Source organism: Pongo pygmaeus, chromosome 2 (genome assembly GCF_028885625.2).
Source record: "Pongo pygmaeus isolate AG05252 chromosome 2, NHGRI_mPonPyg2-v2.0_pri, whole genome shotgun sequence".
Lineage (NCBI taxonomy): Eukaryota > Metazoa > Chordata > Mammalia > Primates > Hominidae > Pongo > Pongo pygmaeus.
Genome location: NC_085930.1, coordinates 193,300,060 through 193,315,188, shown reverse-complemented (window position 1 = coordinate 193,315,188; position 15,129 = coordinate 193,300,060). Strand labels below are relative to the sequence as shown.

The window sequence follows — 15,129 nt, the reverse complement described above, 5'->3', positions numbered from 1 at the left end:
TCTCTGCAGAATGATTTATTGGGCAAGTTAGTGGACAGAAGAGGTATAGTCTGCTATGCAGATGACGTAAGGGGGACCTAGAACCATATGATAGGACTGAAGGAAGCCAGCAAAATGCAGGAACAGGGAGAAATGTCTGGGATTGGAATTGATCAGCAGGACTGGATTGGGATACATGGAATACAGCAGAGACTCAGTCATCTTTGGGGATATGATAGTTGGTACTCAGGAAACGGGGGAGACCTGGCCGGTCCCTGGAGGCAAGAGAAGCTCCAGACTGAAGTTTGCAGGTGAGCACCTGCCTAGGTGTTCCAGAGGCATATGACGGTGATGATGGAGGAGGCCATGAAGAGCAGGTAGAGGCGGAAGAGCAGGGCATCCATCGTGTGGCTGAACTGCACCCACAACTCCACCGAGTGCTGCTTCTGGGCCTCGTGTTCCCGCTGGGCCCTTGTCCGTTCTGAGCCCTCTGTCAGCTCTGCCTCCCCAGGTCCTGGCATCTGCCCTGCTGATACCTCTGGCTCCTCCACACCTACAGAAAGATAGAGACTCAGCCATGGGCTGCAAATGTCACCTGTGGAGGGAGGGAGACAGGGAAGGAGGCAGAAGCAGAGAAGTAGAGGTGGGGGAAGAGGAAGTGTGACTTCCCTCACCAGGCAGGTGGGTGGGGGTGAGACCCAGGCCCTTATTTCCCTTGTGGGGTGCAGTGGGACAGCATCTCCCTGGGCTGGTGCAGTGCAGCAGCAGGGAGTGGAGCCACCAAGGCATGGGTGGGGGCTGGGTGGTGGCCACGTGCAGCAGGTGGGTGATGAAGATGGTCTCCAGAAGGCTGACCACCATCAGGGACAGGCACAGGGCGAAGTAGACACCTGCAGGCAAGGGGGTCTGCATGAGGGCCAGAGGCGCCACCTAGAATTTCTTCTCTTCCAATCCCACCCTGGCAGGCATACGGCCTCCTTTTTCTAGTATACCTCCCTTCCTGAGTTAGTTCCCACCCTTCTCTTCCAAAAGGTGGGAGGAGCCATACCGATGAGGGGGGTGCCACAGGTGGGGAGCAAGTCACTCATCGTGAGCAGGAAGACGTTGTAGCCCAGCAGCAGCGTTATCTTGAATGGGACACGATTCCCACTTTTCACTGGCAGGTGGCAGCTGAGGGCATCGATGGCAACCAGAAAGCCACTGGGCACGAGAAGGTTTATGACATAGAGGCTGGGCCTGCGCCTGATGGCCACCTGGTGGGGTAGGAGAGGGTGGTAAGTAGTTATGGGGTCAGAGGAACCCTCAAATCCAGGAATAGCAGTGACAGTTTCTGTCTCTGCCTTTTTCTTTGGCCTGATATCACCCTGGGACAGGAGCTGTGTGGAATGCAGCTTTAGAATCTGGTATAGAACCTGCAAAGAGACAGTTAGGCCAGGCCCTGAGCTTTAGGATGGAGAATGAGGCTGGGAAGCCGGGAGAGAGGGTAACATTGGGAGACCCTGAAACTTGGGAGATACACATTTGATGCACATTCTAGGTAAGGGTAAAAGCGCGGGAGGAAGGAAAGAGCAAGAGCCTCCAAGCTCACATAGAACACGATCTGATCATACAGGTTGCCTCCCCTGGACAACTTTGCGGTGGCCTTGTTGATGCCCAGGAGCTCCCATTCTCCATGGGTCTGAAGGATGTTCTGGGATGCATCTGTTATTTCCCACACTTCTTTCTCCATGCCCAGCAACATGTCTTCCACTGAAAATGAGAACCATCTGAATCATTTTTCAAGGAGATAGTTTCCTGCTGGCTCAACTGCACTCTTTTTCCATCCTTTCTTTCAACAAATATTTTTGAGTACCTCCCACATGCCAGGAAACTTGCCAGGAGCTTGGGATGGTAAGGAACAAGACTTGGGTTCTGCCTTTATGGAAAATATTTTAGCATCCATAGAGCCTTATTTTTCTCCCCACCCATACTCCTTGGTCACCATTTACTCATAGTTTCTTTATATTTGTTGGTTGCTCTCATTCACCGCATCCCTGAGACCCCACTGCAACTTACCTGTGTAGAGGAATGAGCTGAAGGTGAGTGTGCAGTTCTGCTGGTCAAAGGGGAAGTAGAAGATGTCCAGGTTACAGATACTGTCCACCTTCATGGGTTTCTTATACCTGATGCGACCTTCATTACTTACATATGCTGTGAGGTCTTTTGGGGTCTTATTCACATTCGTGCTGGAGGAGAGATGAGGCAAGAGGCAGGTGCTATGGTTTCTCTCTCTCTCTCTTTTTTTTTTTTTGGAGAAAGGATCTTGCTCTGTCACCCAGGCTGGAGTACAGTGGCACGCTCTCAGCTCACTGCAACCTCCGTGTCCTGGGCTCAAATGATCCTCCTTCCTCAGCCTCAGCCTCCCAAGTAGCTGGGACAACAGGTGCACCACCAGGCCTTGCTAATTCTTTTTTTTTTTTTTGAAATGGAGTCTCACTCTGTCACCCAGGCTGGAGTATGGTGGTATGATCTTGGCTCACTGCAACCTCCGCCTCCTGGATTCAAGCGATTCTCCTGCCTCAGCCTCCTGAGTAGCCTGGACTACAGGCATATGTCACCATGCCCAGCTAATTTTTTGTATCTTAGTAGAGATGGGGTTTCACCGTGTTAGCCAGGATGGTCTCGATCTCCTGACTTTGTGATCCACCTGCCTTGACCTCCTAAAGTGCTAGGATTACAGGCTTGAGCCACCGTGTCCGGCCTTTTTTTTTTTTTTTTTTTTTTAAGAGATGAGGTTTCACCATGTTGCCCAGGCTGGTCTCAAACTCCTGAACTCAAGTGATCCACTCACCTTGGCCTCCCAAAGTGCTGAGATTACAGGCATGAGCCACTGCGCCCGGCCTAGTTTCTCTTCTTATCTCTCTGGTTATTTCTTAGCCATCTAAATACCACTTACAATGGCCCCAGTGGTAAACTGTGATCTCTATGGATACCAGGAGATGGGACTTCCCTCTGACTTTCCCCAGCCCTTGATACGCACAGTTCAATGATGAAAATGTCTGGGAGCCACAGGTTCTTGGCTGCCATACTCATCTTCGTGATGCCTTCACACTCCTCTGGGTTCCAGCTGATAAATGGGTTATCCCAAACCTAGAGCCCAGGTGGAGAAGAGATGAGAACCTGAGATGAATTGGAGTTATTTTCTCCTGCCCTTCCATTTCTTCTTTAAAAAAAAACAAAAGTTATGAAATACTTCAAGCATATAGAACAAAATATAAAATGCTATGATAAACATCTATGTATCTACAACCCAACTTTGTGGCATTAATATTTTATTAAATTTACTTGCTTTTTTTCAAGAAACGAGAATTATAGATAAAATTGAACCTGCCTGGGACCATTTCTTCATAAATTTTGATCCCTCTGCTTTCCCACTTTAGTGGGAAATGACTGATGATCAGGGAAATCCTCTCCTTTCTGCAGTAGGAGTGAGATTTAAAGCTGAAAGATCAGTAACTCAGCCTCTCTGAGCTAGAATTTTTTTGGGTGTGAAATAATGGTAGCGGTGGGTATCCAATGAAATAGGGCATATGGGAGGGTTTTGTAAACTGTAATGTTGTTCAGAGGTTATTATGTATCAGTATCTAGCAAGGTCTAAACTGTCTTCTACGCATTTTCCACTGGTCTCTATTGCAAGGAGGCCTTGAACAAGCCCTTGGATTCTTTGAAACGAAGAGCTTAGTGGTCTTTCTCTCCTTGGTAAATGCTGGGTACCATCTTCTCTTGCCTTGCTGGTGACCAGCACTCTTTTCCAAGGCTGGTAACCTAGTTTGGAAAATGTTTTCAAGGATTGTCCAACTCTGGGTGGGCCTGTCTAGTCTGAAGGCACTTTCTGTATCAGAAGCTGTAGTTTGTGGCCACAGCCAGAACAGGGGACTCTATGCTAATTAGATAAAGGTTTGTATGCAATCAGTGCTTCTCAAAAGTCACTGCATACAAAACACCTGGGGATTGCGTTGAAATGCAAATTATGATTCTGTAGGTAGGGTGACCAAATCATCCTGGTTTGCCAGGAAATTTCTTGGCTTTAGCATTGATTGGCTACCCTAGTTGAGGCCTGAGAGGGGGTCCATTTCTAATAAGCTTCCGGGTGGTGCAATCAGGTAGCGCTGGTGGTCTGGGAACCACACTTTGAGAGTGAGGTTAGGTGATTGTATTACCTTTCTCCAGCTCCTTCCTTTCTTCCTTCCCTTCCTTCTTCCCTTCCCTCCCTTCCCTCCCTTCCCTTCCTTCCCTCCAAGCAGGCTTTTCTTTTTTTCTTTTTTTTTTTTTGAGTGGAGTCTTGCTCTGCTGCTCAGGCTGGAGTGCAGTGGTGCGATCTTGGCTCACTACAACCTCTGCCTCCCGGGTTCAAGCGATTCTCCTGCCTCAGCCTCCTGAGTAGCTGGGATTACAGATGCATGCCACTATACCCAGCTAATTTTTTATACTTTTGGTAGAGATGGGGTTTCACCATGTTGGCCAGGCTGGTCTCAAACTCCTGACCTCAAGTGATCCGCCTGCCTCGGCCTCCCAAAGAGTTGGGATTATTGGCGTGAACCACGGAGCCCAGCCATCAGGCAGGCTTTTCAAGTTGGAAACTCAATTCATTTACTTTTATTTCCTCCCATCCTCCCACACACCTTGTTTTCTTATCAATGCAATTAAGATATAAATTTTCTACTGGGTTATGCTTTGACTACATTCCATAGATTTTCATATATATAATTTTCATTTCTAATTACTTCATAATTTCTACTTAATTGCTTTATTTTCTCCTTTGCATCAAACATTTGGAAGTTTAATTTTAAATTCCCAAGAAACAAGGTTTTCTTTTTTTTTTTTTTGAGTTGCAGTCTCACTCTGTAGCCCAAGCTGGAGTGCAGTGGTGCGATCTCGGCCAATTGCAAGCTCTGTCTCCCCAGCTCAAGCGATTCTTGTGCCTCAGCCTCCTGAGTAGCTGGGACTACAGGCGCCCACCACCACGCGTGGCTAATTTTTTGTATTTTAGTGGAGACGGTGTTTCACCATGTTGCCCAGGGTGGTCTTGAACTCCTGAGTTCAGGCGATCCACAAGCCTCGGCCTCCCAAAGTGCTGGGATTACAGGTGTGAGCCACTGTGCCCAGCCTTTTTTTTTTTTTTTTTTTTTAAAGATAGGTTCTCACTCTGTTGCCCAGGCTACAGTGCGGTGGCACAATTATGGCTCACTGCAGCCTTGGCCTCCCTGACTCAAGTGATCCCTCGGGCTCCCCAGTAGCTGGTGCTACAGGCGTGAAACACCATACCAAGCTCATTTTTGCTTTTTTTGTAGAGACGAGGTTTTGCCTTGTCGCCCAGGCTGGCCTCAAACTCCTGGGCTCAAGCAATCCACCCACCTTGGCCTCCCAAAGTGCTGGGATTACAGGCATGTGCCACTCTGCCTGGCGTTGATACCTTTTTGTGGTTAAAAATGTGGTCAGTTTGGCCGGGCGCGGTGGCTCACGCCTGTAATCACAGCACTTTGGGAGGCCAAGGCGGGCAGATTACGAGGTCAGGAGATCGAAACCATCCTGGCTAACACAGTGAAACCCTGTCTCTACTAAAAATACAAAAAATTAGCCAGGCATGGTGGCGGGTGCCTGTAGTCCCAGCTACTCAGGAGGCTGAGGCAGGAGAATCACTTGAACCTGGAAGGCGGAGCTTGCAGTGAGCCGAGATTGTGCCACTGCACTCCAGCCTCGGCAACAGAGTGAGACTCCGTCTCAAAAAAAAAAAAAAAAAATTTTGGTCAGTTTTGGGGAATACTCTATGTGTGTGATAAAAAATTATGTATGGTCATTGATACAAAGTTTGACATGTTTATTAGACTAAGCTTCTTAATCGTGCTGTGAAAATCACTACCTATTTACTCCTTTTCTACTAGATTTTTGTTTTGTTTTGTTTTGTTTTTGAGATAAGAGTCTCACTTTGCTGCCCAGCCTGGAGTGGAGTAGCGCGATCTCGGCTCACTGCAATCTCCGCTTCCCAGGTTCAAGTGATTTTCCTGCTTCAGCCTTCCAAGTAGCTGGGATTACAGGCGCCCACCACCATGCCCCTCTAATTTTTGTATTTTCAGTAGAGATGGGGTTTCACCATGTTGGCCAGGTTGGTCTCAAACTCCTGATCTCAAGTGATCTGCCCACCTCAGCCTCCCAAAGTGTTGGGATTACAGGCGTGAGCCACCCGTGCCCAGCCTCTCCTTGACTTTGAAAGCAGTTTATTAAAGCCCCTCACCATTATGGTCGATTTTTCAATTTCTCCTTCATGTGTTTCAAACCAATGTTAGGGACATAAAAATTCATAATTATTATATCTTTGTTTAAAATCCTTTTTGACTGTAACTGTAGGGAGAGAATAAAGTGTTGTCCATACCATTTCCAGCCACAGGAACGATGACAAGAGGTGCAGCTGTTCATTCTGCCAAAAGAATTTCCTGTTTCCATCATGTTGCCAGTAAGAAGTCTGTTCATCTCCCCCACTTCCCATGCTTGTTTACCAACTCCCAAGGTATATAAAGGGGATATGTGATCAAGGACAAAAGCTCTATCAAAACAGATATGCTGGGCTATGGACAGGAGAGTTCACAGAAGGGCGGGAGTAAAGTAGTCCTTCTTAACCCTCGCTGTATATGAGAATAACTCAAGAAGCTTAAAAATATCGATGTGGCCGGGCGCGGTAGCTGATGCCTGTAATCCCAGCACTTTGGGAGGCCGAGACAGGCAGATCACTTGAGGTCAGGAGTTTGAGACCAGCTTGGCCAACGTGGTGAAACTCCATCTCTACTAAAAATACAAAAATTAGCCGGGCGTTGTGACGCATGCCTGAAATCCCAGCTGCTCGGGAGGCTGAGGCAGGAGAATCGCTTGAGCCCAGGAGGTGGAGGTTGCAGTGAGCCAAGATTGTGCCATTGCACTCCAGCCCGGGCAACAGAGTGAGACTCCATCTCAAAAAAAACAGAAACAAAACAAAAATGAGGCTTGGGTTCCATACAATCAAAACCTCTGGGATTAGAACCTGGTCACTGGTATATAGCCAGAGTGAGAAGAAAAGATTCTCTTCCATGTGCTGTTATACCTCACCCTGTTGCACTGGACAGAGCTTCTTTGAGATCCCCATGCCAGGCAAATGCCATCCAGCAGTGGTGGAGGAAGCAGAAATGTGGAAAAGGGCTTTGGGGGGCCACCTTGCCAGGGGCTGGAAAAAGGTTAAGGACACGAAGGAGGGATAGAGAGGTCAGCTCTCACCACATCTAGGATGGCAGACATCGTGAAGGAGATGTTGACTCGGGTGGGGACGCTGATGTTGGTGACCGGACGGAAGGGCTTTCTATTAAACACTGAATTCAGAGCAGTGGGATCCGCCCCGTGCTGGCCAAACCCCGAGCAATTGATGGTGAAAGTAACGCCCCTTCCTGTAGTGGACATCGAATGTGTGAGATGAAGGAGAGCAACCCTGTGCTCCCTATATGAGAGGGGCCCCAAGGCAGGTCCTGGGGTCGCCCGTGATAAAATGAAAGCTGACATTCATTGAGCATTGGCTATGTGTCAGGTATATTCTAAGCCCTTTAAAAATGGATTACCTCATTTAATCCTCCCAATTCCCTATCAGGTAGATACTGCTTTACCCTCATGTAATAAACGAGCAAACTAAGGTGCAATAAGAGGAAGTAACTTCCTACAGTCAGACAGCCAATAAAAGGCAGAAGCCGGACTTGTTCTGAACCCAGGTTTATCTGCTGCTGCTGTGCTATACGTCCCCAGGGATGAGATGAAGAATGGGGAGGGGATCACTGAGAGGGGTCCAGACGCTGGACTCTTCCTTCCGAGGCCCGGGAGGATGGGGTGAGCTGGAATGCAAATTCTGGAAGCTAATGTGGCAAAGCTGAGCTAGAGCTCCAGCCTCCTTTCTAATATTTCTGTCTCCATGCAAAGCATGCCCAAATCTGTATGCAAACTGAGCCTGGAACGTTGATAGTCATCTGATAGGATTACAGTCCTGGGGCCCCAGAGAGAACACACCTGTTTTCACCCCGACTGCCCCAACCTTCCTTCTTACTTGACTTTACCCAACTGTATCACCAGCGTTCTAGTTTGAGGCTTTAAAAAAGTTTTATTTTATTTTTAATGGACATATAATAATTGTGCATATTTCTTAGTTTGGGGTTTTTGGGGTTTTTTTTGAGACAGTGACTCACTCTGCTGCCCAGACTGGAGTGCAGTGGCACAATCACTGTGGCCTCAGCCTCTGGGCTTAGGGGATCTTCCCACCTCAGCCTCCCAAGTAACTGTGACTACAGGCGCGCCCCATCACACTTGGCTAATTTTTAAAAAAAATTTTTTGTAGGGAGATGGGGGTCTCACTGTATTGCCCAGGCTGGTCTCAAACCCTGGGGCTCAAGTGATTCTCCCACCTGGGCCTCCCAAAGTTCTGAAATTATAGGTGTGAGCCACCATGCCTAGCCACATAGCTATTTTTAGAAGTGGGGTGGGTTTTTTTTTTTTAATTTCTTTTTTAAATTTTTAAATTTTTTTTAGATGGAGTCTCACTCTGTCGCCCAGGCTGGAGTGCAGTGGCATGATCTTGACTCACTGCAATCTCTGCCTCCCAGGTTCAACCGATTCTTCTGCCTCAGCCTCCCAAGTAACTGGGATTACGGGCACCACCACCACATCCGGCTAGTTTTTGTATTTTTAGTAGAGATGAGATTTCACCATGTTAGCCAGGCTGGTCTTGAACTCCTGACCTCAGGTGATCCACCTGCCTCGGCCTCCCAGGTGCTGGGATTACACGTGTGAGCCACCTCACCTGGCCCGTCCCACCCTCTTCTAACTAATAAATTTTTAAATTTTCTACTCATGAAAATGTGTTGGAGGAGCAACAACTTGGAATGAGAGAGATGGTTGATAACCTCTGTGCCAAGGACATTGAGCCTTATCCATTCCCAACGTCACAGTGCTTTCCAGGCAAATTCTTAAACCACTCTAAGAACAGTGAATATTCATTTGTCAACCCCTGTGTGCAAGTGCCCAGAGGAGCTTTCATAACCATTTATACTGCCTAGACCAGCTGTACGACTTGTGTCTCTTCCCTGTGCTGGCCTTTAAAGTCACCTCTGGTTCAGTCCTCTCCTGTGCCTCCTTATCCAAAGTCATGGAATAATCTAAGGAGGAGAGATAACAGTTATTGGCACTCTTACCAAGTGCCAGGCACTGTGCTTCCCTCCTTCTCTTACTGAATCCTCACAACCCTGCAAGGTAGGTTCTGTTTCACAGATGAGGAAACCAGAGCTCAGATAAGTTAAGCAGTGTATCCAAGTTTATAAAACTAGCAATGTGAGACACCAAGATTCAAACCCAGGTCCACCTGTCTCCAAATCCCATGTTCTTGTCTCTCTACCATGCTGACCCCCTGGAAGAGAAGCACATTCTACTTTCACCCTTGACCTGCTGCCTTCTGGCACTTACCTAACCTAGAGCCCTTGGATCCAGTAGGTGGTTGGGGAAATTATGGCTAAAGGAGGTGGGCACTTTGCTACAATGGTTTGGGTTTCATACCTGTAGAGAGAAAGAATTACACCTGTGGATAGAAACATGGATGGATATAGAAGCTAAATACAAGAGAAGATGATTGTGGATGGTTGTCTTCCATGTAGAGTACCAATGGGGAAAAGACAGACTTTTCAAGTAGTATTGGGAAAACTGGATATCCATATGTGAAAGGATAAAGTTTGCTGGTGTTGAACTCTATTTTTTGAGAAGGAAAATGAAAGTGCTCTTGTGTGGCATGTAACTGGAAGGGGATTTTCCGTCTTTCAGAAAAGGAGTCTATGTGGGCATCTTGGTAATGTAGCTATGAAAGAACTCTATCCATCTTAGACAATCTCTAGGAGTTGGAAATTTGAAAAAAGTTCCTAGATGTTCTACTAGGGAGAGGTCCTCCTTCTTCCCCCTTCCCCCATCATTGCTCCTTTCTTACCTTGAAGCAGAAGACCGAGAAGTAGGCAGAAGGAAAATCTTTTCCTGTGGAACCAGCTTCCTTCCATCTTCTTTGTCTAAATTCTTCTCTGAACATGTACTGGGACCCCGGAATGCCCAGATTAAAGCAGCTCGGGCCACACCTAGAGTCTGATTTTGAATACTAATAGCATTGGTTCACCACTGACATTTGTAACCTTCCTGGAAAGAGTGTTCTTGTTGTCTTGTTCTTGCCTACGCTTGAGGTTCTGTCTGCTTTTAAGACTTTATCTTAGTCTTAGGTATTTCACTACAACGTAAATGGTTATAGATAGCTCATACGTGATCAACTTGCAGATCTTGGTGAGATCCCTTGGTCTGAAGACTCATCTCTTCAATTCTGGAAAATTCTCAGACATTTATAAATGTTTAACTTCCTCTATTTTTCTTATTAGACATGTGTTGAATGGTTTCCTTCTATCTTACATGCCTTTTATTGCTGTCGTAACAAATCACAAACCCAGTGGCTTAAACACAATTTGTTATTTTACTGTTCTGTGGGCCAGAAGTTTGAAATGGGTCTCACTGGGCTAAAATGAATGTGTCAGCAGGACCGCATTCCTTCTGGAGGCTCTAGAGGAGAATCCATTTCCTTGCCTTTTCCAGATTTTTTTTTTTTTTTTTGAGACAGGGTTTCACTCTGTCGACCAGGCTGGAGTGCAGTGGTGCAATCGCGACTCACTGCAGCCTTGACCTCCTGGGCTCAAGGGATCTTTCCGTGTCAGCCTCCCAAGTAGCTGGGACCTCACAGGTGTGAGCCACCAAGCTTGGCTATTTTTTTTTTTTTTTTTTAGTAGAAATGAAGTCTCACTTTGTTGCCTAGGCTGGTCTCCAACTCCTGGCCTCAAGTGATCCTCCAACCTTGATCTCCCAAAGTGCTGGGATTATAGACATGAGCCATTGCACCCGGCCTTTTCCAGCTTTTAAACTGTGTGTATTTCTTGGTTCATTATTTTTACTTCTCCATCTTCAAAACCAGCAACATCAAGCCAATGTTTCTCACAAGGCATCTCATCTCTCTGGTTCTTATTTGTTTCTCTTTCCTTCTTCCACTTATAAGAGCCTTTGTGATTGCATTGTGTCCATTTGGATAATCCAGGATAATCTCCCCATCTCAAAGTCAGCTAATTAACAACCTTAATTCCATCTGCAACCTTAACTCCCCTTTTCCATATAACCTAAGGTTCCAGAGATTAGGAGGTGGACAAATTCTGGGGGCCATTATTCTGCCTAGCACACCTCTTTCCTATTTTCTACCTCTTTATCTCTGTCCATAATGATTTCTTCAGATCTAGCTTCCAGGAAAAAAATTCTCTCCTCAACTGTGTTTATTTTATTTTATTTAATTAATTAATTAATTAATTAATTTTTGATGCAACTCAGTAATTTTTATTGCAACTGGAAGACAATACATTGCAGAAACTTTATGGTAGGTCTGGGGAAAAGTGTTATTTACAATAGATGATGACATAATTTGTCTTTGGCAATATGATTACATACGAAGAATGCAAAATGCAGGTATGGATGCCTTCCATATTTTATTTTATTTTATTTTGAGACGGAGTCTCACTCTGTGGCCCAGGCTAGAGTGCAGTGGTGTGATCTTGGCTCACTACAGCCTCCACCTCCTTGATTTGAGCAATTCTCCTGCCTCAGCCTCCTGAGTAGCTGGGACTACAGGCTTGTGCCACCACACCCAGCTAATTTTTGTATTTTTAGTAGAGACAGGGTTTCGCCATGTTGTCCAGGCTGGTCTTGAACTCCTCACCTCAGCTGATCCGCCCACCTCGGCCTTCCAAAGTGCTGGGATTACAGGAGTGAGCCACTATGCCTGACCCTCAACTGTGTCTAATTTGTCCATCTAATCTGCCCACTGAGTTTTGGGTTTTTTTTTTGTTTTTTTGTTTTTTAGAGACAGGGTTTCACTGTCTCCCACCATGCCTGGCCCTCAATTGTGAGCCACCATGCTGGGATTACAGATGTGAGCCACCGTGCCTGGCCCTCAGCTGTGTCTAATCTGTCCACTGAGTTTTGCTTTTTGTTGTTGTTGTTTTTTGTTTTGTTTTGTTTTGTTTTAGACACAGGGGCTCACTGTCTCCCAGGCTGGAGTACAGTGGTATGATCACAGCTCACTGTAGCCTTGAACTCCAGGGCTCAAGCAATCCTGCCACCTCAGCCTCCCAAGTAGCTGGGACTACAGCTGCATGCCACCATGTGTGGCTAATTTTTTTCATTGTTTCTAGAGACAGGGCCTTGCTATGCTGCCCAGGCTGGTGTTGAACTCCTGGCCTCAAGCAATCCTCCTGCCTCAGCCTGCCAAATCACTGGAATTACAGGCATGAGCCACTATGGCTAACCTTTTACCCATTTTTAAATCAAGTTGTTTTTTGTTGTTGAGTTTCAGGAATTCTATGTATAGTTTGGATATTAATCCCTTATCAGCTATATAATTTGCAAATGTTTTCTCCCATTTTGTGGGTTGTCTTCTTTCCTCTGTTAATAGTGTCTTTTGATTCATAGATTTTTAATATTTTCATGAAGTACTATTTATCTATTTTTTCTTTTGTTGCCTATGCCTTTGTGTCATATCCAAGAAATCACTGCTAACTCCAATGTTGTGAAGCTTTTTCCTTATGTGTTCTTCTAGGAGTTTTATTGTTTTAGGTCTACACTTAAATCTTTTTTTTTTTTTTGAGATGGAGTTTCACTCTTGTTGCTCAGGCTGAGTGCAATGGCGTGATCTTGGCTCACTGTAACCTCCACCTCCCAGGTTCAAGTGATTCTCCTGCCTTAGCCTCTCGAGTAGCTGCGATTACAGGCATGTGCCACTACCCCCAGCTAATTTTGTATTTTTAGTAGACACGGGGTTTCTCCATGTTGGTCAGGCTGGACTCGAACTCCCCACCTCAGGTGATCTGCCCGCCTTGGCCTCCCCAAGTGCTGGGATTACAGGAGTGAGCCACCGCGTCCAGCCCTACACGTAAAATCTTTTATCCATTTTGAGTTAATTTTGGTATATGGTTTTAGGTAAGGGTCAAACTTTATTCTTTTGCATATAGATATCCAGTTTTCCCAATACTACTACTTGAAAAGTCTGTCTTTTCCCCATTGGAACTGTTGCAAAAATAATGTGGCCATTTGTGTGAGGGTTTATTTCTGGGTTCTCTATTCTATTCCATTGGTATACATGTCTGTCTCTTTTTTTTTTTTTTTTTTTTTGAGACGTAGTTTCACTCTTGTTGCCCAGGCTGGAGTGCAATGGCATGATCTCCACTCACCACAACCTCTGCCTCCCAGGTTCAAGCAATTCTCCTGCCTCAGCCTCCCGAGTAGCTGGGATTACAGGCATACTCCACCATGCCTGGCTAATTTTTTGTATTTTTAGTAAAGATGGGGTTTCTCCATGTTGGTCAGGCTGGCCTTGAACTCCCAACCTCAGGTGATCCGTCCACCTCAGCCTCCTGTGTAGCTGGGATTACGGGTGTGAGCCACTGCGCCCAGCCTTTTTTTTTTTTTTTTTTTGAGACAGAGTCTCACTCTGTCACCCAGGCTGGAGTGCAATGGCACAATCTTGGCTCACTGCAACCTGCGCCTCCTGGATTCAAGTGATTCTCCTGCCTCAGCCTCCCAACTAGCTGGGATTACAGGTGCAGCCACCATGCCCAGCTAATTTTTGTATTTTTAGTAGAGACGAGGTTTCACCATGTTGGTCAGTCTGGTCTCAAACTACTGACCTCAGGTGATCTTCCCTTGTCCTCCCAAAGTGCTGGGATTACAGGTGTGAGCCACTGTGCCCAGCCTGTAGTATGTTTTGAAATCAGGGAGTATGAATCTTCCAGCTTCATTTTTCTTTTTAAAGATTGTTTCAAGTATTCAAGGTCCTTTGACATCCCATATGAATTTTAGGATGGGTTTTTCTATTTCTGCAAAAATTGTCATTGGGATTTTGATAGGAATTGCATTGAGTCTGTTCATTGCTTTAAGTAGTATTGACATTTTAACAATTTTGTGTCTTCCAATCCATAAACATGAGATATGTTTCCACTTGTTTATATTTTTTAAAAATTTCTTTCAGCAATGTTTTATAGTTTTCATTGTACAAGAATTTTACTTCTTTGGCTAAGTTAATTCTCAAGTATTTTTTTCCTTTTGATGCCATCATAAATGGAATTGATTTTTGTAATTCCCTTTTCTGATCATTCACTGTTAATGTATAGAAATGCAACTGATTTTTGTTTGTTTGCTTTGTATCCTGACACTTTGCTAAATTCATGTATTAGTTTTAGTGCTACTAGTTTTTGTGAGATCTTTTGTATTTTCTACATATAAAATAACATCATCTGCAAATAGAGATAATTTTACTCTTTCTTTTCCAATTTGGATGCCTTTTGTTTCTTTTTCTTGCTTACTTGCTCTGGCTAGAACTTCCAGGACTATGTGGTTTTTAGTTTGTTTTTGTTTGTCTGTTTTTAGAGATGGGCTCTTTCTCTGATATCCAAGCTGGAGTGCAGTAGTGTGATCATAGCTCACTGCAGCCCAGAAATCCTGGGCTCAAGTGATCCTCCCACCTCAGCCTGAGTAGCTGGGACTACAAGGCATGTGCCACCATGTCCAGCTAATTTTTTTTTTTTGAGACAGAGTCTTGCTCTGTTGCCCAAGCTGGAGTGCAGTGGCACAATCTTGGCTCACTGCAACCTCTGCTTCCTGGGTTCAAGCGATTTTCATGCCTCAGCCTCCCAATAAGCTGGGACTACAGGCATGCACCACCATGCCTGGCTAATTTTTGTATTTTTAGTAGAGATGGGGTTTTGCCTTGTCTCTACTAAAGACAGAGTTTGAGGCTGGTCTCAAACTCCTGGCCTCAAGCAATCTGCCTGCCTTGGCCTCCCAAAATGTTGAGATTACAGGTGTGAGCCACTGCACCTGGCCAACTACGTTGAATAGAAGTGGTGAAATTGAGCATCTTTGCTTTGTTCTTGATTTTAGAGAAAAAGCTTTCAGACTTTCACCACGGAGTGTGATGTTTGCTGTGGGTTTTTCATATATGGCTTTTCTTATGTTGAGGTTGTTTCCTTCTATAAGTGTTTTTGTCATGAAAGG

The 15,129-nt window shown here is 45.5% G+C and overlaps 1 protein-coding gene across 4 annotated transcripts; it reads right to left on the bottom strand.

The window, feature by feature from the left end:
- Nucleotides 1-10,520, bottom strand: HTR3E (5-hydroxytryptamine receptor 3E). 4 transcript variants are annotated; one of them, XM_054481114.1, is made up of 9 exons: nucleotides 9,992-10,520; nucleotides 7,261-7,427; nucleotides 6,389-6,433; nucleotides 2,999-3,108; nucleotides 2,035-2,204; nucleotides 1,568-1,728; nucleotides 1,028-1,232; nucleotides 654-869; nucleotides 1-532 (listed from the first exon to the last, which is right to left on the bottom strand). In XM_054481114.1, the coding sequence occupies exons 1-9, from the start codon at nucleotides 10,056-10,058 to the stop codon at nucleotides 303-305; spliced, it is 1,371 nt and encodes a 456-aa protein (XP_054337089.1). In that variant the 5' UTR covers nucleotides 10,059-10,520; the 3' UTR covers nucleotides 1-302. The 4 variants fall into 4 exon arrangements, with proteins under 4 accessions (XP_054337089.1, XP_054337090.1, XP_054337091.1 ...); XM_054481115.1 differs by lacking the exon at nucleotides 6,389-6,433; XM_054481116.1 differs by lacking the exon at nucleotides 9,992-10,520 and having other exon boundaries at nucleotides 303-532; nucleotides 7,261-7,539.
- Between the last annotated feature and the right edge of the window lie 4,609 nt (nucleotides 10,521-15,129).

Bases quoted from the DNA above. Each gene is read 5' to 3' on its own strand.
- HTR3E (XM_063661418.1), bottom strand. From the start codon at position 7,539: ATGTCAGCTTTCATTTTATCACGGGCGACCCCAGGACCTGCCTTGGGG. The intron at 870-1,027 runs GTATGGCTCCTC...CCTTGCCTGCAG, and splicing joins CTGTGGCACCCCCCTCATCG to GTGTCTACTTCGCCCTGTGC. The intron at 533-653 runs GTGAGGGAAGTC...ATCTTTCTGTAG, and splicing joins CACCCCCACCCACCTGCCTG to GTGTGGAGGAGCCAGAGGTA.